Source organism: Procambarus clarkii, chromosome 34, assembly GCF_040958095.1.
Source record: "Procambarus clarkii isolate CNS0578487 chromosome 34, FALCON_Pclarkii_2.0, whole genome shotgun sequence".
Classification (NCBI taxonomy): Eukaryota; Metazoa; Arthropoda; class Malacostraca; order Decapoda; family Cambaridae; genus Procambarus; species Procambarus clarkii.
This window is the reverse complement of record NC_091183.1, coordinates 25,471,201-25,497,375: the sequence shown is the minus strand read 5'-3', so window position 1 is coordinate 25,497,375 and position 26,175 is coordinate 25,471,201. Positions and strand designations below refer to the sequence as shown.

The window sequence follows — 26,175 nt, the reverse complement described above, 5'->3', positions numbered from 1 at the left end:
AGTATTTTCACTACATAACCCCAGCAGCATCTTCATCACATAACCCAACAGCATCATCACCACATAACCCCAGCAGCATCTTCACTACGTAACCCAAGCAGCATCTTCATCACATAACCCCTACAGCATCTTCACTACATAACCCCAGCAGGATCTTCACTGCATAACCCCAGCAGCATCATCACTACATAACCCCAGCAGCATCTTCACTACTTAACAGCAGCAGTATCTTCACTACATATCCCCAGCCGCATCTTCACCACATATCTCCAGCAACATCTTCACTCGTTACCCCAGCAGCATCTTCATCACATAACCCCAGCAGCATCTTTACTACATAACCCTAACAGCATTTTTACTGCATAACCCCAGCAGTATCTTCACTACATAACCCCAGCAGCATCTTTACTACATAACTCCAGCAACATCTTCACTTCATAACTCCAGCAACATCTTCACTTCATAACCGCTGAATCATCTTAACCACACATTCCTCAGCAGCGTCTTCACTACATAACTAAATGAACATCTTCACCACACCCTCTATCATCTTCAATTAACCTACAGCAGCATCATCACTGCATAACCCCAGCAGCATCTTCACCACATGACCACAAAAGCATTTTCACTACATTAACCCAGCATCAATGAAAATCTTCACCACAACATATATCATCTTCATTTAACCTACAGCAGCATCTTCACAACATAACTCCTGAATCATTTTAACCACACAATCCTCAACAGCGTCTTCACTACATAACTCAATGAACATCTTCACCACTATCTATATCATCTTAATTTAACCTACAGCAGCATTTTCACTACATAACCATAGGAGGATCTTCACTGCATAATCCCAGCAGCATCTTCACTACATAACCCCAGCAGCATCTTCACTACTTAACAGCAGCAGTATCTTCACTACATATCCCCAGCCGCATCTTCACCACATATCCCCAGCAACATCTTCACTCATCACCCCAGCAGCATCGTCATCACATAACCCCAACAGCATCTTCACCACATAACCCCAGCAGTATCTTCATCTCATAACCCAAACAGCATCTTCACCAAATAACCCCAGCAGTATCCTTGTCACATAACCCCAGCAGCATCTTCATCATATAACCCAACAGCATCATCACCACATAACCCCAGCAGCATCTTCACTGCATAACCCCAGCAGTATCTTCACTACATAACCCCACCAACATCTTCATTACATAACCCCAACAGTATTTTCACCACATAACCCCAGCTGCATCTTCGTCACATAACCCCAACAGCATCTTCACCATATAAACCCAGCAGCATCTTCGTCACATAAACCCAACAGCATCTTCACTACATTACCCCTGCAGCGTCTTCACTACTTTACCCAACAGCCTTTTCACTACATAACCAGAGAGCCATCTTCACTACATAACTCCTGAATCATCTTAACCACACAATCCTTAGCAGCATCTTCACTACATAACTCAATGAACATCTTCACCACAACCTATATCATCATCATTTAACATACAGCAGCATCTTCACTACATAACCCAAGCAGCATGTTCACCACATAACCCCAGCAGCATCTTCACCACATTACCCTAGCAGCATCATCACTTCATTTCCCCAGCAGCATCTTCACTACATAACTCAATGAACATCTTCACCACAACTTATAACATCTTCATTTAACCGACAGCAGCATCTTCACTACTTAACCACAACAGCATCTTCACTACATAACCCCAGCACCATCTTTACTACATAAACTTAACAGCATCTTTACTGCATAACCCCAGCAGTATCTTCACTACATAACCCTAGCAGCATCTTCTCTACATGTCCCCCGCATCATCTTCACTACATAACCCCATTAGCATCTTCTCAACATAACCCCAGCAGCATCTTCACTACATAACCCCAACAGCATCGTCACCTTATAACACCAGCAGCATCTTCACCACGTAACCCCAACAGCATCTTCTCTACACAACTCCAGCAGCATCTTCACCACGTAACCCCAGCAGCATCTTCACTACGGAACTCCAACAGCATCTTCTGTACATAACCCCAGCAGCATCTTAAATACATAACCCCAACAGCATCTTCACCACATTACCCCAGCAACCTCTTCACTCATTACCCCAGCAGAATCTTCACCACATATCCCCAACAACATCTTCACTCATTACCCCAGCAGTATTTTCATCACATAACCCCAACAGCATCACTCATTAACCCAGCAGCATCTTCACCACATTCCCTAGCAGCATCTTCTTCATATAACCCAAACGGCATCTTCACCACATAACCCCAGCAGCAACTTCGTCACATAACCCCAACAGCATCTTCACCACATAACCCTAGCAGCATCTTCGTCACATAAGCCCAAGAGCATCTTCACTATATTACCCCAGCAGCGTCTTCCCTACTTTACCCAACAGCCTTTTCACTACATAACACAAGCAGCATCTTCACAACATTACCCCATCAGCATTTTCACCACATAACTTCAGCAGCATCTTCTGTACGTAACCACAGCAGCATCTTCACTACATAAGAGCAGCAGCATCTTCACTACATAACCCCAGCCGCATCTTCACCACACATCCCCAGCAACATCTTCACTCATTACCCCCAGCAGCATCTTCATCACATAACCCCAACAACATCTTTACCACATAACCCCAGCAGCATCTTCACCCCATTATCCCATCAGCATCTTCACCATATAACTCCAGCAGCATCTTGACTACATAACCCCAGCAGTATCTTCACTACATAACCCCGACAGCATCTTCATTACATAACCACAACAGTATTTTCACTATATAACCCCAGCTGCATCTTCGTCACATAACCCCAACAGCATCTACACTACATTTCCCTAGCAACGTCTTCACTTCTTTACCCAACAGACTTTTCACTACATAACCCAAGCAGCATCTTCACAACATTACCCCATCAGCATTTTCACCACATAACTCCAGCAGCATCTTCTCTACATAACTCCAGCAGCATCTTCTCTACATAACCACAGCAGCATCTTCTCTACATAACCACAGCAGCATCTTCATTACATAACCCAAACAGTATCTTCTTTAAATAACCCCAACAGTATTTTCACTACAGAACCCCAGCAGCATCTTCATCACATAACCCAACAGCATCATTACCACATAACCCCAGCAGCAACTTCACCACATAACCCAAGCAGCATCTTCATCACATAACCCCTACAGCATCATCACTACATAACCCCAACATCATCTTCACTGTATAACCCCAGCAGCATCTTCACTACATAACCCCAGCAGCATCTTCACTACATAAGAGCAGCAGCATCTTCACTACATAATCCTAGCCGCATCTTCACCACATATCCCCAGCAACATCTTCACTCATTACCCCAGCAGCATCTTCATCACATAACCCCAACAGTGTCTTCACCACATAACCCCAGCAGCATCTTCACTACATAACCCAACAGCCTTTTCATAACATAACCCCAGCAGCATCTTCACTACATAACCCCAGCAGCATCTTCACCACATAACCCCAGCAGCATCTTGACTACATAACCCCGTCAGCATCTTCATTACATAACCCCAGCAGTATTTTCACTACATAACCCATCAGCATCTTCATCACATAACCCAACAGCATCCTCACCACATAACACAAGCAGCTTCTTCACTACATAACCCCAGCAGCATCTTCACTCCATAACTCCTAAATCAACTTAACCACACAATCCTTAGCAACGTCTTCACTACATAACTCAATGAACATTTTCACCACAACCTATATCATCTTCATTTAACATACAGCAGCATCTTCACTATATAACCCCAGCAGCATCTTCACCACATGACCCCAGCAGCATTTTCAATACATAACCCCAGCAGCATCTTCACCACATAACCCCAGCAGCATCTTCACCACATTACCCCAGTAGCATCATCACTTCATTTCCCCAGCAGCATCTTCATTACATACCTCAATGAACATCTTCACCACAACCTATATCATCTTCATTTAACCTACAGCAGCATCTTCACTACATAACCACAAGAGCATCTTTACTGCATAACCCCAGCAGTATCTTCACTACATAACCCTAGCAGCATCTTCTCTACATATCCCCAGCAACATCTTCACTACATAACCCATTAATCATTTTAACCACAAAATCCTCAGCAGCGTCTTCACTCTATAACTCAATGAACATCTTCACCACAAACAATATCACCTTCATTTAACCTACAGCAGCATCTTCACTACATAACCCCAGCAGCATCTTCGCTACATAACTCCTGAATCATCTTAACCACACAATCCTCAACAGCGTCTTCACAACATAACTTAATGAACATCTTCACCACAATCTATATCACATTCATTTAACCTACAGCAGCATCATTACTAAATAACCCCATCAGCATCTTCACTACATAACCCTAGCAGAATCTTCACCATATAACCACAACATCATCTTCACTACATAACCCAAGCAGCATCTTCACCACATAACCACAACATCATCTTCACTACATAACCCCAAGAGCATCTTTGTCACATTACCCCACCGACATCTTCATCACATATCCCCAGCAACATCTTCACTCATTACCCCAGCAACTTCTTCACCACATAACCCCAGCAGCATCTTCATTACATAACCCCCACGGCATCTTCACCACATAACCCTAGCAGCATCTTCGTCACATAACCCCAACAGCATCTTCCCTACATAACCCAAGCAGCATCTTCGTCACATAACCCGAAAAGCATCTTTACTACATATCCCCAGCAGCGTCTTCACTACTTTACCCAACAGCCTTTTCACTACATAACCCCAGCAGCATCTTCACAACTTTACCCGATCAGCATTTTCACCACATAACTCCAGGAGCATCTTCATTTCATGACCCCAGCAGCATCTTCACTACATAACCCCAATAGCATCTTCATTACACAACCCCATCAGCATCTTCACTACATAACCCCAGCAGCATCTTTACCACATAAGCCAAGCAGCATCTTCATCACATAACCCCTACAGCATCTTCACTACATAACCCCAGCGGCATCTTCACTACATAACCCCAGCAGCATCTTCACATTACCAAAGCTGCATCTTCACTACAAAACCCCATCAGCATCTTCACTACATAACCCCAGCAGCATCTTCACCACGTAAACCCAGCAGCATCTTCACTACATAACCCCAACAGCATCTTCTCTACATAACTCCAGCAGCATCTTCAAGACGTAACCCCAGCAGCATCTTCACTATGTAACTCCAACCGCATCTTCTCTACATAACACCAGCAGCATCTTCAATACATAACCCCATCAGCATCTTCACCACATTACTTCAGCAGAATCCTCACCACATATCCCCAGCAACATCTTCACTCATTACCCCAGCAGCATCTTCATCACATATCCCCAGCAACATCTTCACTCATTACCCCAGCAGCTTCTTCACCACATACCCTGGTAGCAGCATCTTTAGATAACCCCACGGCGTCTCCACCACATGACCCCAGCAGCATCTTCGTAACATAACCCCAACAGCAGCTTCACCACATAACACCAGCAGCATCTTCGTCACATAACCCCAACAGCATCTTCACTACATAACCCCAACAGTATCTTCACTACATAACCCAAGCAGCGTCTTCACTACTTTACCCAACAGCCTTTTCACTACATAACACAAGCAGCATCATCACAACATTACCCCATCAGCATTTTCACCACATACCTCCAGCAGCATCTTCTCTACATAACCCCAGAAACATCTTCACTACATAACCCCAACAGCATCTTCATTACTTAACTCCAACAGTATTTTCACTACATAACCCCAGCAGCATCTTCATCACATAACCCAACAGCATCATCACCACATAACCCCAGCAGCATCTTCATCACATAACCCAAAACATCTTTACCACATAACCCCAGCAGCCATCTTCACCACATAACCCACAGGCTTTCATTACATAACCCCAGCAGCATCTTCACCCCATTATCCCATCAGCATCTTCACCATATAACTCCAGCAGCATCTTCACAACCATAACCCAACAGGCTTCTCACTACATAACCCCGACAGCATCTTCGTTACATAACCACAACAGTATTTTCACTATATAACCCCAAGCTGCATCTTCGTCAAATAACCCCAACAGCATCTACACAACATTTCCCTAGCAACGTCTTCACTTCTTTACCCAACAGCCTTTTTCACTACATAACCCAAGCCAGCATCTTCACAACATTACCCCATCAGCATTTTCAACCACATAACTCCAGCAAGCATCTTCTCTACATAACTCCAGCAGCATCTTCATTACATAACCCTAAACACAGTATCTTCTTTACATAACCCCAACAGTATTTTCACTACATAACCCCAGCAGCATCTTCATCACATAACCCAACAGCATCATTACCACATAACCCCCAGCAGCAATCTTCACCACATAACCCAAGCAGCATCTTCATCACATAACCCCTTCAGCATCATCCCTACATAACCCCAACATCATCTTCACTGCATAACCCCAGCAGCATCTTCACTACATAACCCAGCAGCATCTTCACTACATAAGAGCAGCAGCATCTTCACTACATAATCCTAGCCGCATCTCACCACATATCCCCAGCAACATCTTCACTCATTACCCCAGCAGCATCTTCATTACATAACCCCAACAGTATCTTCACCACATAACCTCAGCAGCATCTTCACTACAGAACCCAACAGCCTTTTCATTACATAACCCCAGCAGCAATCTTCACCTCATAACCACAACAGAATCTTCTCTTACATGACCCCAGCAGCATCTTCACTACATAACCCAAGCAGCATCTTCACCACATAATCCCAGCAGCATCTTGACTAAATAACCCCGTCAGCATCTTCATTAACATAACCCCCAGCAGTATTTTCACTACATAACCCCCAGCAGCATCTTCATCACATAACTCAACAGCATCCTCACCACATAACCCCAGCAGCTTCTTCACTACATAACCCCAGCAGCATCTTCACCACATATCCCCAGCAGTATCTTCACTACATAACCCCAGCAGCATCTTCTCTCCATAACTCCTAAATCAACTTAACCACACAATCCTTAGCAACGTCTTCACTACATAACTCAATGAACATTTTCACCACAACCTATCATCTTCATTTAACATACAGCAGCATCTTCACTATATAGCCCCAGCAGCATCTTCACCACATGACCCCAGCAGCATCTGCACTACATAACCCCAGCAGCATCTTCACCACATAACCCCAGCAGCATCTTCACCACATTACCCCAGCAGCATCATCACTTCATTTCCCAGCAGCATCTTCATTACATAACTCAATGAACATCTTCACCACAACCTATATCATCTTCATTTAACCTACAGCAGCATCTTCACTACATAACCACAACAGCATCTTACTGCATAACCCCAGCAGTATCTTCACTACATAACCCTAGCAGCATCTTCTCTACATATCCCCGCAACATCTTCACTACATAACCATTAATAATTTAACCACAAAACCTCAGCAGCGTCTTCACTCTATAACTCAATGAACATCTTCACCACAAACAATATCATCTTCATTTAGCCTACAGCAGCAATCTTCACTACATAACTCCTGAATCTCTAACCACACAATCCTCAACAGCGTCTTCACAACATAACTAAGAACATCTTCCCACATCATATCATCTTCATTTAACCTACAGCAGCATCATTACTAAATAACCCCAGCAGCATCTTCAGTACTAACCTAGCAGAATCTTCACCATATAACCACAACATCATCTTCACTACATAACCCAAGCAGCATCTTCACTACATAACCCCAGCAGCATCTTTAACTATACCCCAGCAGCATCTGCACCACATAACCACAACATCATCTTCACTACATAACCCAAGAGCATCTTTGCCACATTACCACCCGCATCTTCACCAATCTCCCCAGCAACATCTTCACTCATTACCCCAGCAACTTCTTCACCACATAACCCCAGCAGCTCTTCATCACATAACCCCCACGCATCTTCACCACAAAACCCTAGCAGCATCTTCGTCAAATAACCCCAACAGCATCTTCCCAACATAACCCCAGCAGCATCTTCGTCACATAACCCCAAAAGCAACTTCGCTACATATCCCAAGCAGCGTCTTCACTACTTTACCCAACATCTTTTCACTACATAACCCCAGCAGCATCTTCACAACTTTACCCTAACAGCATTTCACCACATAACTCCAGCAGCATCTTCATTTCATGACCCCAGCATCATCTTACTACATAACCCCATAGCATCTTCATTACATAGCCCCACCAGCATTTGTCTACATAACCTCAGCAGCATCTTCACTACATAAGCCAAACAGCACTTCATCACAAATAACCCTACAGCATCTTCACTACATAACCCCAGCGACATCTTCACTACCTAACCCCAACAGCATCTTCACATTACCAAAGGCGCATCTTCACTACATAACCCTATCAGCATCTTCACTACATAACCCCAGCAGCATCTTCACCACATACCCAAGCAGCACCTTCATCACATAACCCTACAGCATCTTCACTACATAACCCAAGCGCATCTTCACTACATAACCCCAGCAGCATCTTCACATTACCAAAGCTGCATCTTCACACAAACACCCATCAGCATCTCACTACATAACCCCAGCAGCATCTTCTCTACATAACTCCAGCAGCATCTTCAAGACTAACCCCAGCAGCATCTTCACTATGTAACTCCAACGCATCCTCTCTACATAAACACCAGCAGCATCTTCAAAAACATAACCCCATCAGCATCTTCACCACATACCCCAGCAAAATCTTCACTCATTACCTCAGCAGAATCTTAACCACATATCTCCAGCAACATCTTCACTCATTACCCCAGCAGCATCTTTATCAACTAATCCCCAGCAAACATCTTCACTCATTACCCCAGCAGCTTCTTCACACAATACCCTAGCAGCATCTTAGATAACCCCAACGGCATCTCCCACATGACCCCAGCAACATCTTCGTAACATAACCCCAACAGCATCTTCACACACATAACCTCCAGCAGCATCTTCAGCACATACCTCCAGCAGCATCTTCAGCACATACTTCCAGCAGCATCTTCAGCACATACCTCCAGCAGCATCTTCAGCACATACCTCCAGCAGCATCTTCAACACACACCTTCAGCAGCATCTTCAACACACATACCTCCAGCAGCATCTTCAGCACATACCTCCAGCAGCATCTTCAGCACATACCTCCAGCAGCATCTTCAGCACATACCTCCAGCAGCATCTTCAGCACATACCTCCAGCAGCTACTTCAGCACATACCTTCAGCAGCATCTTCAACCAATACCTCCAGCAGCATCTTCAACACATACCTCCAGCAGCATCTTCTCCACACAATCCCAGCAGCATCTTCAGCACATACCTCCAGGAGCATCTTCAACATATACCTTCAGCAGCATCTTCAGCACATACCTCCAGCAGCATCTTCAGCACATACCTCCAGCAGCATCTTCAGCACATACCTCCGCAGCATCTTCAGCACATACCTCCAGCAGCATCTTCAGCACATACCTTCAGCAGCATGTTCAACACATACCTCCAGCAGCATCTTTAGCACATACCTCCAGCAGCATCTTCAACACATACCTCCAAGCATGTTCAACACATACCTCCAGCAGCATCTTCAGCACATACCTCCAGCAGCATCTTCAGCACATACCTCCAGCAACATCTTCAGCACATACCTCCAGTAGCATCTTCAACACATACCTCCAGCAGCATCTTCAGCACATACCTCCAGCAGCATGTTCAGCACATACCTCCAGTAGCATCTTCAGCACATACCTCCAGCAGCATCTTCAACACATACCTCCAAGCATGTTCAGCACATATCTCCAGCAGCATCTTCAGCACATACCTCCAACAACATCTTCAGCACATACCTCCAGTAGCGTCTTCAACACATTCCTCCAGCAGCATCTTCAGCACATACCTCCAGCAGCATGTTCAGCACATACCTCCAGTAGCATCTTCAGCACATACCTCCAGCAGCATCTTCAACACATACCACCAAGCATGTTCAGCACATACCTCCAGCAGCATCTTCAGCACATACCTCCAGCAACATCTTCAGCACATACCTCCAGTAGCATCTTCAGCACATAACTCCAGCAGCATCTTCAGCACATACCTCCAGCAACATCTTCAGCACATACCTCCAGCAACATCTTCAGCACATTCCTCCAGCAGCATCTTCAGCACATACCTCCAGCAGCATCTTGAACACATACCTCCAAGCATGTTCAGCACATACCTCCAGCAGCATCTTCAGCACATACCTCCAGCAGCATCTTCAGCACATACCTCCAGCAGCATCTTCAGCACATACCTCCTGCAGCATCTTCAACACATACCTCCAGCAGCATCTTCACCACACAATCCCAGCAGCATCTTCAGCACATACCTCCAGCAGCATCTTCAGCACATACCTCCAGCAGCATCTTCAACACATACCTCCAGCAGCATCTTCAGCACATACCTCCAGCATCATCTTCAACACATACCTCCTGCAGCATCTTCAGCACATACCTCCAGCAGCATCTTCAGCACATACCTCCAGCAGCATCTTCAGCACATACCTCCAGCAGCATCTTCAGCACATACCTCCGCAGCATCTTCAGCACATACCTCCAGCAGCATCTTCAGCACATACCTTCAGCAGCATGTTCAACACATACCTCCAGCAGCATCTTCAGCACATACCTCCAGCAGCATCTTCAACACATACCTCCAAGCATGTTCAACACATACCTCCAGCAGCATCTTCAGCACATACCTCCAGCAGCATCTTCAGCACATACCTCCAGCAACATCTTCAGCACATACCTCCAGTAGCATCTTCAGCACATACCTCCAGCAGCATCTTCAACACATACCTCCAAGCATGTTCAGCACACACCTCCAGCAGCATCTTCAGCACATACCTCCAGCAACATCTTCAGCACATACCTCCAGTAGCATCTTCAGCACAAACCTCCAGCAGCATCTTCAGCACATACCTCCAGCAGCATCCTCAGCACATACCTCCAGCAACATCTTCAGCACATACCTCCAGTAGCATCTTCAGCACATACCTCCAGCAGCATCTTCAACACATACCTCCAAGCATGTTCAGCACATACCTCCAGCAGCATCTTCAGCACATACCTCCAGCAGCATCTTCAACACATACCTCCAAGCATGTTCAACACATACCTCCAGCAGCATCTTCAGCACACAATCCCAGCAGTATCTTCAGCACATACCTCCAGCAGCATCTTCAGCACATACCTCCAGCAGCATCTTCAACACATATCTCCAGCAGCATCTTCAGCACATACCTCCAGCAGCATCTTCAACACATACCTCCAGCAACATCTTCAGCACATACCTCCAGCAGCATCTTCAGCACATACCTCCAGCAGCATCTTCAGCACATACCTCCAGCAGCATCCTCAGCTCATACCTCCTGCAGCATCTTCAGCACATACCTCCAGCAGCATCTTCAGCACATACCTCCAGCAGCATCTTCAGCACATACCTCCAGCAGCATCTTCAGCACATACCTCCAGCAGCATCTTCAGCACATACCTCCAGCAGCATCTTCAGCACATACCTCCAGCAGCATCTTCAACACATACCTCCAGCAGCATCTTCAACATATACCTCCAGCAGCATTTTCAACACATACCTCCAGCAGCATCTTCAGCACATACCTCCAGCAGCATCTTCAGACATACCTCCAGCAGCATCTTCAACACATACCTCCAGCAGCATCTTCAGCACATACCTCCAGCAGCATCTTCAACACATATCTCCAGCAGCATCTTCAGCACATACCTCCAGCAGCATCTTCAGCACATACCTCCAGCAACATCTTCAGCACATACCTCCAGCAGCATCTTCAGCACATACCTCCAACAGCATCTTCAGCACATACCTCCAGCAGCATCCTCAGCTCATACCTCCTGCAGCATCTTCAGCACATACCTCCAGCAGCATCTTCAGCACATACCTCCAGCAGCATCTTCAGCACATACCTCCAGCAGCATCTTCAGCACATACCTCAAGCAGCATCTTCAGCACATACCTCCAGCAGCATCTTCAGCACATACCTTCAGCAGCATCTTCAACACATACCTCCAGCAGCATCTTCAACATATACCTCCAGCAGCATTTTCAACACATACCTCCAGCAGCATCTTCAGCACATACCTCCAGCAGCATCTTCAGACATACCTCCAGCAGCATCTTCAACACATACCTCCAGCAGCATGTTCAGCACATACCTCCAGCAGCATCTTCAGCACATACCTCCAGCAGCATCGTCAGCACATACCTCCAGCAGCATCTTCAGCACATACCTCCAGCAGCATCTTCAGCACATACCTTCAGCAGCATCTTCAACACATACCTCCAGCAGCATCTTCAACATATACCTCCAGCAGCATTTTCAACACATACCTCCAGCAGCATCTTCAGCACATACCTCCAGCAGCATCTTTGGCACATACCTCCAGCAGCATCTTCAGACATACCTCCAGCAGCATCTTCAACACATACCTCCAGCAGCATCTTCAGCACATACCTCCAGCAGCATCTTCAACACATACCTCCTGCAGCATCTTCAACACATACCTCCAGCAGCATGTTCAGCACATACCTCCAACAGCATCTTCAGCACATACCTCCAGCAGCATCGTCAGCACATACCTCCAGCAGCATCTTCAGCACATACCTCCAGCAGCATCTTCAACACATACCTCCAGCAGCATGTTCAGCACATACCTTCAGCAGCATGTTCAGCACATACCTCCAGCAGCATCTTCAACACATACCTCCAGCAGCATCTTCAGCACATACCTTCAGCAGCATGTTCAGCACATACCCCCTGCAGCATCTTCAGCACATACCTCCAGCAGCATCTTCAGCACATACCTTCAGCAGCATGTTCAGCACATACCTCCAGCAGCATCTTCAACACACACCCCCAGCAGCATCTTCAGCACATACCTCCAGCAGCATCTTCAACATATACCTTCAGCAGCATCTTCAGCACATACCTCCAGCAGCATCTTCAGCACATACCTCCAGCAGCATCTTCAGCACATACCTCCGCAGCATCTTCAGCACATACCTCCAGCAGCATCTTCAGCACATACCTTCAGCAGCTTGTTCAACACATACCTCCAGCAGCATCTTCAGCACATACCTCCAGCAGCATCTTCAACACATACCTCCAAGCATGTTCAACACATACCTCCAGCAGCATCTTCAGCACATACCTCCAGCAGCATCTTCAGCACATACCTCCAGCAACATCTTCAGCACATACCGCCAGTAGCATCTTCAACACATACCTCCAGCAGCATCTTCAGCACATACCTCCAGCAGCATCTTCAGCACATACCTCCAGCAGCATCTTCAGCACATACCTCCAGCAGCATCTTCAACACATACCTTCAGCAGCATCTTCAACACACATACCTCCAGCAGCATCTTCAGCACATACCTCCAGCAGCATCTTCAGCACATACCTCCAGCAGCATCTTCAGCACATACCTCCAGCAGCATCTTCAGCACATACCTCCAGCAGCATCTTCAGCACATACCTCCAGCAGCTACTTCAGCACATACCTTCAGCAGCATCTTCAACCAATACCTCCAGCAGCATCTTCAACACATACCTCCAGCAGCATCTTCACCACGCAATCCCAGCAGCATCTTCAGCCCATACCTCCAGCAGCATCTTCAACATATACCTTCAGCAGCATCTTCAGCACATACCTTCAGCATCATCTTCAGCACATACCTCCAGCAGCATCTTCAGCACATACCTCCGCAGCATCTTCAGCACATACCTCCAGCAGCATCTTCAGCACATACCTTCAGCAGCATGTTCAACACATACCTCCAGCAGCATCTTCAGCACATACCTCCAGCAGCATCTTCAACACATACCTCCAAGCATGTTCAACACATACCTCCAGCAGCATCTTCAGCACATACCTCCAGCAGCATGTTCAGCACATACCTCCAGTAGCATCTTCAGCACATACCTCCAGCAGCATCTTCAACACATACCTCCAAGCATGTTCAGCACATATCTCCAGCAGCATCTTCAGCACATACCTCCAACAACATCTTCAGCACATACCTCCAGTAGCATCTTCAACACATACCTCCAGCAGCATCTTCAGCACATACCTCCAGCAGCATGTTCAGCACATACCTCCAGTAGCATCTTCAGCACATACCTCCAGCAGCATCTTCAACACATACCTCCAAGCATGTTCAGCACATACCTCCAGCAGCATCTTCAGCACATACCTCCAGCAACATCTTCAGCACATACCTCCAGTAGCATCTTCAGCACATAACTCCAGCAGCATCTTCAGCACATACCTCCAGCAACATCTTCAGCACATTCCTCCAGCAGCATCTTCAGCACATACCTCCAGCAGCATCTTGAACACATACCTCCAAGCATGTTCAGCACATACCTCCAGCAGCATCTTCAGCACATACCTCCAGCAGCATCTTCAGCACATACCTCTAGCAGCATCTTCAGCACATACCTCCTGCAGCATCTTCAACACATACCTCCAGCAGCATCTTCACCACACAATCCCAGCAGCATCTTCAGCACATACCTCCAGCAGCATCTTCAGCACATACCTCCAGCAGCATCTTCAACACATACCTCCAGCAGCATCTTCAGCACATACCTCCAGCATCATCTTCAACACATACCTCCTGCAGCATCTTCAGCACATACTTCCAGCTGCATCTTCAGCACATACCTCCAGCAGCATCTTCAGCACATACCTCCAGCAGCATCTTCAGCACATACCTCCGCAGCATCTTCAGCACATACCTCCAGCAGCATCTTCAGCACATACCTTCAGCTGCATGTTCAACACATACCTCCAGCAGCATCTTCAGCACATACCTTCAGCAGCATCTTCAACACATACCTCCAGCAACATCTTCAGCACATACCTCCAGTAGCATCTTCAGCACATACCTCCAGCAGCATCTTCAACACATACCTCCAAGCATGTTCAGCACATACCTCCAGCAGCATCTTCAGCACATACCTTCAGCAACATCTTCAGCACATACCTCCAGTAGCATCTTCAGCACAAACCTCCAGCAGCATCTTCAGCACATACCTCCAGCAACATCTTCAGCACATTCCTCCAGCAACATCTTCAGCACATACCTCCAGCAGCATCTTCAGCACATACCTCCAGCAGCATCTTCAACACATACCTCCAAGCATGTTCAGCAAATACCTCCAGCAGCATCTTCAGCACATACCTCCAGCAGCATCTTCAGCACATACCTCCAGCAGCATCTTCAGCACATACCTCCTGCAGCATCTTCAACACATACCTCCAGCAGCATCTTCAGCACACAATCCCAGCAGCATCTTCAGCACATACCTCCAGCAGCATCTTCAGCACATACCTCCAGCAGCATCTTCAACACATATCTTCAGCAGCATCTTCAGCACATACCTCCAGCAGCATCTTCAGCACATACCTCCAGCAACATCTTCAGCACATACCTCCAGCAGCATCTTCAGCACATACCTCCAGCAGCATCCTCAGCACATACCTCCTGCAGCATCTTCAGCACATACCTCCAGCAGCATCTTCAGCACATACCTCCTGCAGCATCTTCAACACATACCTCCAGCAGCATCTTCAGCACATACCTCCAGCAGCATCTTCAGCACATACCTCCAGCAGCATCTTCAGCACATACCTTCAGCAGCATCTTCAACACATACCTCCAGCAGCATCTTCAACATATACCTCCAGCAGCATTTTCAACACATTCCTCCAGCAGCATCTTCAGCACATACCTCCAACAGCATCTTCAGCACATACCTCCAGCAGCATCTTCAGCACATACCTCCAGCAGCATCTTCAACACATACCTCCAGCAGCATGTTCAGCACATACCTCCAGCAGCATCTTCAGTACATACCTCCAGCAGCATCTTCAGCACATACCTCCAGCAGCATCTTCAACACATACCTCCAGCAGCATCTTCAGCACATTCCTCCAGCAGCATCTTCAACACATACCTCCTACAGCATCTTCAACACATACCTCCAGCAGCATCTTCAGCACATACCTCCAGCAGCATCTTCAGCACATACCTCCAGCAGCATCTTCAACACATACCTCCAGCAGCATCTTCAGCACATACCTCCAGCAGCATCTTCAACACATACCTCCTGCAGCATCTTCAACACATACCTCCAACAGCATGTTCAGCACATACCTCCAGCAGCATCTTCAGCACATACCTCCAGCAGCATCGTCAGCACATACCTCCAGCAGCATCTTCAGCACATACCTCCAGCAGCATCTTCAACACATACCTCCAGCAGCATGTTCAGCACATACCTTCAGCAGCATGTTCAGCACATACCTCCAGCAGCATCTTCAACACATACCTCCAGCAGCATCTTCAGCACATACCTTCAGCAGCATGTTCAGTACATACCCCCTGCAGCATCTTCAGCACATACCTCCAGCAGCATCTTCAGCACATACCTCCAGCATCATCTTCAACACATACCTCCTGCAGCATCTTCAGCACATACTTCCAGCTGCATCTTCAGCACATACCTCCAGCAGCATCTTCAGCACATACCTCCAGCAGCATCTTCAGCACATACCTCCGCAGCATCTTCAGCACATACCTCCAGCAGCATCTTCAGCACATACCTTCAGCTGCATGTTCAACACATACCTCCAGCAGCATCTTCAGCACATACCTTCAGCAGCATCTTCAACACATACCTCCAGCAACATCTTCAGCACATACCTCCAGTAGCATCTTCAGCACATACCTCCAGCAGCATCTTCAACACATACCTCCAAGCATGTTCAGCACATACCTCCAGCAGCATCTTCAGCACATACCTTCAGCAACATCTTCAGCACATACCTCCAGTAGCATCTTCAGCACAAACCTCCAGCAGCATCTTCAGCACATACCTCCAGCAACATCTTCAGCACATTCCTCCAGCAACATCTTCAGCACATACCTCCAGCAGCATCTTCAGCACATACCTCCAGCAGCATCTTCAACACATACCTCCAAGCATGTTCAGCAAATACCTCCAGCAGCATCTTCAGCACATACCTCCAGCAGCATCTTCAGCACATACCTCCAGCAGCATCTTCAGCACATACCTCCTGCAGCATCTTCAACACATACCTCCAGCAGCATCTTCAGCACACAATCCCAGCAGCATCTTCAGCACATACCTCCAGCAGCATCTTCAGCACATACCTCCAGCAGCATCTTCAACACATATCTTCAGCAGCATCTTCAGCACATACCTCCAGCAGCATCTTCAGCACATACCTCCAGCAACATCTTCAGCACATACCTCCAGCAGCATCTTCAGCACATACCTCCAGCAGCATCCTCAGCACATACCTCCTGCAGCATCTTCAGCACATACCTCCAGCAGCATCTTCAGCACATACCTCCTGCAGCATCTTCAACACATACCTCCAGCAGCATCTTCAGCACATACCTCCAGCAGCATCTTCAGCACATACCTCCAGCAGCATCTTCAGCACATACCTTCAGCAGCATCTTCAACACATACCTCCAGCAGCATCTTCAACATATACCTCCAGCAGCATTTTCAACACATTCCTCCAGCAGCATCTTCAGCACATACCTCCAACAGCATCTTCAGCACATACCTCCAGCAGCATCTTCAGCACATACCTCCAGCAGCATCTTCAACACATACCTCCAGCAGCATGTTCAGCACATACCTCCAGCAGCATCTTCAGTACATACCTCCAGCAGCATCTTCAGCACATACCTCCAGCAGCATCTTCAACACATACCTCCAGCAGCATCTTCAGCACATTCCTCCAGCAGCATCTTCAACACATACCTCCTGCAGCATCTTCAACACATACCTCCAGCAGCATCTTCAGCACATACCTCCAGCAGCATCTTCAGCACATACCTCCAGCAGCATCTTCAACACATACCTCCAGCAGCATCTTCAGCACATACCTCCAGCAGCATCTTCAACACATACCTCCTGCAGCATCTTCAACACATACCTCCAACAGCATGTTCAGCACATACCTCCAGCAGCATCTTCAGCACATACCTCCAGCAGCATCGTCAGCACATACCTCCAGCAGCATCTTCAGCACATACCTCCAGCAGCATCTTCAACACATACCTCCAGCAGCATGTTCAGCACATACCTTCAGCAGCATGTTCAGCACATACCTCCAGCAGCATCTTCAACACATACCTCCAGCAGCATCTTCAGCACATACCTTCAGCAGCATGTTCAGTACATACCCCCTGCAGCATCTTCAGCACATACCTCCAGCAGCATCTTCAGCACATACCTTCAGCAGCATGTTCAGCACATACCTCCAGCAGCATCTTCAACACACACCTCCAGCAGCATCTTCAGCACATACCTTCAGCAGCATGTTCAGCACATACCTCCAGCAGCATCTTCAGCACATACCTCCAGCAGCATCTTCAGCACATACCTTCAGCAGCATGTTCAGCACATACCTCCAGCAGCATCTTCAGCACATACCTCCGCAGCATCTTCAGCACATACCTCCAGCAGCATCTTCAGCACATACCTTCAGCTGCATGTTCAACACATACCTCCAGCAGCATCTTCAGCACATACCTTCAGCAGCATCTTCAACACATACCTCCAGCAACATCTTCAGCACATACCTCCAGTAGCATCTTCAGCACATACCTCCAGCAGCATCTTCAACACATACCTCCAAGCATGTTCAGCACATACCTCCAGCAGCATCTTCAGCACATACCTTCAGCAACATCTTCAGCACATACCTCCAGTAGCATCTTCAGCACAAACCTCCAGCAGCATCTTCAGCACATACCTCCAGCAACATCTTCAGCACATTCCTCCAGCAACATCTTCAGCACATACCTCCAGCAGCATCTTCAGCACATACCTCCAGCAGCATCTTCAACACATACCTCCAAGCATGTTCAGCAAATACCTCCAGCAGCATCTTCAGCACATACCTCCAGCAGCATCTTCAGCACATACCTCCAGCAGCATCTTCAGCACATACCTCCTGCAGCATCTTAAACACATACCTCCAGCAGCATCTTCAGCACACAATCCCAGCAGCATCTTCAGCACATACCTCCAGCAGCATCTTCAGCACATACCTCCAGCAGCATCTTCAACACATATCTTCAGCAGCATCTTCAGCACATACCTCCAGCAGCATCTTCAGCACATACCTCCAGCAACATCTTCAGCACATACCTCCAGCAGCATCTTCAGCACATACCTCCAGCAGCATCCTCAGCACATACCTCCTGCAGCATCTTCAGCACATACCTCCAGCAGCATCTTCAGCACATACCTCCTGCAGCATCTTCAACACATACCTCCAGCAGCATCTTCAGCACATACCTCCAGCAGCATCTTCAGCACATACCTCCAGCAGCATCTTCAGCACATACCTTCAGCAGCATCTTCAACACATACCTCCAGCAGCATCTTCAACATATACCTCCAGCAGCATTTTCAACACATTCCTCCAGCAGCATCTTCAGCACATACCTCCAACAGCATCTTCAGCACATACCTCCAGCAGCATCTTCAGCACATACCTCCAGCAGCATCTTCAACACATACCTCCAGCAGCATGTTCAGCACATACCTCCAGCAGCATCTTCAGTACATACCTCCAGCAGCATCTTCAGCACATACCTCCAGCAGCATCTTCAACACATACCCCCAGCAGCATCTTCAGCACATTCCTCCAGCAGCATCTTCAACACATACCTCCTGCAGCATCTTCAACACATACCTCCAGCAGCATCTTCAGCACATACCTCCAGCAGCATCTTCAGCACATACCTCCAGCAGCATCTTCAACACATACCTCCAGCAGCATCTTCAGCACATACCTCCAGCAGCATCTTCAACACATACCTCCTGCAGCATCTTCAACACATACCTCCAACAGCATGTTCAGCACATACCTCCAGCAGCATCTTCAGCACATACCTCCAGCAGCATCGTCAGCACATACCTCCAGCAGCATCTTCAGCACATACCTCCAGCAGCATCTTCAACACATACCTCCAGCAGCATGTTCAGCACATACCTTCAGCAGCATGTTCAGCACATACCTCCAGCAGCATCTTCAACACATACCTCCAGCAGCATCTTCAGCACATACCTTCAGCAGCATGTTCAGTACATACCCCCTGCAGCATCTTCAGCACATACCTCCAGCAGCATCTTCAGCACATACCTTCAGCAGCATGTTCAGCACATACCTCCAGCAGCATCTTCAACACACACCTCCAGCAGCATCTTCAGCACATACCTTCAGCAGCATGTTCAGCACATACCTCCAGCAGCATCTTCAGCACATACCTCCAGCAGCATCTTCAGCACATACCTTCAGCAGCATGTTCAGCACATACCTCCAGCAGCATCTTCAACACACACCTCCAGCAGCATCTTCAGCACATACCTTCAGCAGCATGTTCAGCACATACCTCCAGCAGCATCTTCAACACATACCTCCAGCAGCATCTTCAGCACATACCTTCAGCAGCATGTTCAGCACATACCTCCAGCAGCATCTTCAACACATACCTCCAGCAGCATCTTCAGCACATACCTCCAGCAGCATGTTCAGCACATACCTCCAGCAGCATCTTCAGCACATTCCTCCAGCAGCATCTTCAGCACATACCTCCAGCAGAATGTTCAGCACATACCTCCAGCAGCATCTTCAACACATACCTCCAGCAGCATCTTCAGCACATACCTCCAGCAGCATCCTCAGCTCATACCTCCTGCAGCATCTTCAGCACATACCTCCAGCAGCATCTTCAGCACATACCTCCAGCAGCATCTTCAGCACATACCTCCAGCAGCATCTTCAGCACATACCTCCAGCAGCATCTTCAGCACATACCTCCAGCAGCATCTTCAGCACATACCTTCAGCAGCATCTTCAACACATACCTCCAGCAGCATCTTCAACATATACCTCCAGCAGCATTTTCAACACATACCTCCAGCAGCATCTTCAGCACATACCTCCAGCAGCATCTTCAGACATACCTCCAGCAGCATCTTCAACACATACCTCCAGCAGCATGTTCAGCACATACCTCCAGCAGCATCTTCAGCACATACCTCCAGCAGCATCGTCAGCACATACCTCCAGCAGCATCTTCAGCACATACCTCCAGCAGCATCTTCAGCACATACCTTCAGCAGCATCTTCAACACATACCTCCAGCAGCATCTTCAACATATACCTCCAGCAGCATTTTCAACACATACCTCCAGCAGCATCTTCAGCACATACCTCCAGCAGCATCTTTGGCACATACCTCCAGCAGCATCTTCAGACATACCTCCAGCAGCATCTTCAACACATACCTCCAGCAGCATCTTCAGCACATACCTCCAGCAGCATCTTCAACACATACCTCCTGCAGCATCTTCAACACATACCTCCAGCAGCATGTTCAGCACATACCTCCAACAGCATCTTCAGCACATACCTCTAGCAGCATCGTCAGCACATACCTCCAGCAGCATCTTCAGCACATACCTCCAGCAGCATCTTCAACACATACCTCCAGCAGCATGTTCAGCACATACCTTCAGCAGCATGTTCAGCACATACCTCCAGCAGCATCTTCAACACATACCTCCAGCAGCATCTTCAGCACATACCTTCAGCAGCATGTTCAGCACATACCCCCTGCAGCATCTTCAGCACATACCTCCAGCAGCATCTTCAGCACATACCTTCAGCAGCATGTTCAGCACATACCTCCAGCAGCATCTTCAACACACACCCCCAGCAGCATCTTCAGCACATACCTCCAGCAGCATCTTCAACATATACCTTCAGCAGCATCTTCAGCACATACCTCCAGCAGCATCTTCAGCACATACCTCCAGCAGCATCTTCAGCACATACCTCCGCAGCATCTTCAGCACATACCTCCAGCAGCATCTTCAGCACATACCTTCAGCAGCTTGTTCAACACATACCTCCAGCAGCATCTTCAGCACATACCTCCAGCAGCATCTTCAACACATACCTCCAAGCATGTTCAACACATACCTCCAGCAGCATCTTCAGCACATACCTCCAGCAGCATCTTCAGCACATACCTCCAGCAACATCTTCAGCACATACCTCCAGTAGCATCTTCAACACATACCTCCAGCAGCATCTTCAGCACATACCTCCAGCAGCATCTTCAGCACATACCTCCAGCAGCATCTTCAGCACATACCTCCAGCAGCATCTTCAACACATACCTTCAGCAGCATCTTCAACACACATACCTCCAGCAGCATCTTCAGCACATACCTCCAGCAGCATCTTCAGCACATACCTCCAGCAGCATCTTCAGCACATACCTCCAGCAGCATCTTCAGCACATACCTCCAGCAGCTACTTCAGCACATACCTTCAGCAGCATCTTCAACCAATACCTCCAGCAGCATCTTCAACACATACCTCCAGCAGCATCTTCACCACGCAATCCCAGCAGCATCTTCAGCACATACCTCCAGCAGCATCTTCAACATATACCTTCAGCAGCATCTTCAGCACATACCTTCAGCATCATCTTCAGCACATACCTCCAGCAGCATCTTCAGCACATACCTCCGCAGCATCTTCAGCACATACCTCCAGCAGCATCTTCAGCACATACCTTCAGCAGCATGTTCAACACATACCTCCAGCAGCATCTTCAGCACATACCTCCAGCAGCATCTTCAACACATACCTCCAAGCATGTTCAACACATACCTCCAGCAGCATCTTCAGCACATACCTCCAGCAGCATGTTCAGCACATACCTCCAGCAGCATCTTCAGCACATACCTCCAGCAGCATCTTCAACACATACCTCCAAGCATGTTCAGCACATATCTCCAGCAGCATCTTCAGCACATACCTCCAACAACATCTTCAGCACATACCTCCAGTAGCATCTTCAACACATACCTCCAGCAGCATCTTCAGCACATACCTCCAGCAGCATGTTCAGCACATACCTCCAGTAGCATCTTCAGCACATACCTCCAGCAGCATCTTCAACACATACCTCCAAGCATGTTCAGCACATACCTCCAGCAGCATCTTCAGCACATACCTCCAGCAACATCTTCAGCACATACCTCCAGTAGCATCTTCAGCACATAACTCCAGCAGCATCTTCAGCACATACCTCCAGCAACATCTTCAGCACATTCCTCCAGCAGCATCTTCAGCACATACCTCCAGCAGCATCTTGAACACATACCTCCAAGCATGTTCAGCACATACCTCCAGCAGCATCTTCAGCACATACCTCCAGCTGCATCTTCAGCACATACCTCTAGCAGCATCTTCAGCACATACCTCCTGCAGCATCTTCAACACATACCTCCAGCAGCATCTTCACCACACAATCCCAGCAGCATCTTCAGCACATACCTCCAGCAGCATCTTCAGCACATACCTCCAGCAGCATCTTCAACACATACCTCCAGCAGCATCTTCAGCACATACCTCCAGCATCATCTTCAACACATACCTCCTGCAGCATCTTCAGCACATACTTCCAGCTGCATCTTCAGCACATACCTCCAGCAGCATCTTCAGCACATACCTCCAGCAGCATCTTCAGCACATACCTCCGCAGCATCTTCAGCACATACCTCCAGCAGCATCTTCAGCACATACCTTCAGCTGCATGTTCAACACATACCTCCAGCAGCATCTTCAGCACATACCTTCAGCAGCATCTTCAACACATACCTCCAGCAACATCTTCAGCACATACCTCCAGTAGCATCTTCAGCACATACCTCCAGCAGCATCTTCAACACATACCTCCAAGCATGTTCAGCACATACCTCCAGCAGCATCTTCAGCACATACCTTCAGCAACATCTTCAGCACATACCTCCAGTAGCATCTTCAGCACAAACCTCCAGCAGCATCTTCAGCACATACCTCCAGCAACATCTTCAGCACATTCCTCCAGCAACATCTTCAGCACATACCTCCAGCAGCATCTTCAGCACATACCTCCAGCAGCATCTTCAACACATACCTCCAAGCATGTTCAGCAAATACCTCCAGCAGCATCTTCAGCACATACCTCCAGCAGCATCTTCAGCACATACCTCCAGCAGCATCTTCAGCACATACCTCCTGCAGCATCTTCAACACATACCTCCAGCAGCATCTTCAGCACACAATCCCAGCAGCATCTTCAGCACATACCTCCAGCAGCATCTTCAGCACATACCTCCAGCAGCATCTTCAACACATATCTTCAGCAGCATCTTCAGCACATACCTCCAGCAGCATCTTCAGCACATACCTCCAGCAACATCTTCAGCACATACCTCCAGCAGCATCTTCAGCACATACCTCCAGCAGCATCCTCAGCACATACCTCCTGCAGCATCTTCAACACATACCTCCAGCAGCATCTTCAGCACATACCTCCAGCAGCATCTTCAGCACATACCTCCAGCAGCATCTTCAGCACATACCTTCAGCAGCATCTTCAACACATACCTCCAGCAGCATCTTCAACATATACCTCCAGCAGCATTTTCAACACATTCCTCCAGCAGCATCTTCAGCACATACCTCCAACAGCATCTTCAGCACATACCTCCAGCAGCATCTTCAGCACATACCTCCAGCAGCATCTTCAACACATACCTCCAGCAGCATGTTCAGCACATACCTCCAGCAGCATCTTCAGTACATACCTCCAGCAGCATCTTCAGCACATACCTCCAGCAGCATCTTCAACACATACCTCCAGCAGCATCTTCAGCACATTCCTCCAGCAGCATCTTCAACACATACCTCCTGCAGCATCTTCAACACATACCTCCAGCAGCATCTTCAGCACATACCTCCAGCAGCATCTTCAGCACATACCTCCAGCAGCATCTTCAACACATACCTCCAGCAGCATCTTCAGCACATACCTCCAGCAGCATCTTCAACACATACCTCCTGCAGCATCTTCAACACATACCTCCAACAGCATGTTCAGCACATACCTCCAGCAGCATCTTCAGCACATACCTCCAGCAGCATCGTCAGCACATACCTCCAGCAGCATCTTCAGCACATACCTCCAGCAGCATCTTCAACACATACCTCCAGCAGCATGTTCAGCACATACCTTCAGCAGCATGTTCAGCACATACCTCCAGCAGCATCTTCAACACATACCTCCAGCAGCATCTTCAGCACATACCTTCAGCAGCATGTTCAGTACATACCCCCTGCAGCATCTTCAGCACATACCTCCAGCAGCATCTTCAGCACATACCTCCAGCATCATCTTCAACACATACCTCCTGCAGCATCTTCAGCACATACTTCCAGCTGCATCTTCAGCACATACCTCCAGCAGCATCTTCAGCACATACCTCCAGCAGCATCTTCAGCACATACCTCCGCAGCATCTTCAGCACATACCTCCAGCAGCATCTTCAGCACATACCTTCAGCTGCATGTTCAACACATACCTCCAGCAGCATCTTCAGCACATACCTTCAGCAGCATCTTCAACACATACCTCCAGCAACATCTTCAGCACATACCTCCAGTAGCATCTTCAGCACATACCTCCAGCAGCATCTTCAACACATACCTCCAAGCATGTTCAGCACATACCTCCAGCAGCATCTTCAGCACATACCTTCAGCAACATCTTCAGCACATACCTCCAGTAGCATCTTCAGCACAAACCTCCAGCAGCATCTTCAGCACATACCTCCAGCAACATCTTCAGCACATTCCTCCAGCAACATCTTCAGCACATACCTCCAGCAGCATCTTCAGCACATACCTCCAGCAGCATCTTCAACACATACCTCCAAGCATGTTCAGCAAATACCTCCAGCAGCATCTTCAGCACATACCTCCAGCAGCATCTTCAGCACATACCTCCAGCAGC

The 26,175-nt window shown here is 47.7% G+C and overlaps 1 protein-coding gene across 1 annotated transcript in view; it reads left to right on the top strand.

Annotated features, from left to right (window-relative positions):
- Positions 1-26,175, top strand: part of LOC138371033 (uncharacterized) — a 69,434-nt gene that overhangs the window by 38,353 nt on the left and 4,906 nt on the right. Inside the window, exons 2-10 of the mRNA XM_069335675.1 lie at positions 9,465-9,738; positions 9,887-10,231; positions 10,758-11,099; positions 16,407-16,639; positions 18,227-18,871; positions 20,147-20,845; positions 21,670-21,997; positions 22,841-23,184; positions 25,230-25,487. Of these exons, the coding sequence (XP_069191776.1) occupies positions 9,465-9,738; positions 9,887-10,231; positions 10,758-11,099; positions 16,407-16,639; positions 18,227-18,871; positions 20,147-20,845; positions 21,670-21,997; positions 22,841-23,184; positions 25,230-25,487 (3,468 nt within the window). The remainder of the gene's footprint in view (positions 1-9,464; positions 9,739-9,886; positions 10,232-10,757; positions 11,100-16,406; positions 16,640-18,226; positions 18,872-20,146; positions 20,846-21,669; positions 21,998-22,840; positions 23,185-25,229; positions 25,488-26,175) is intronic.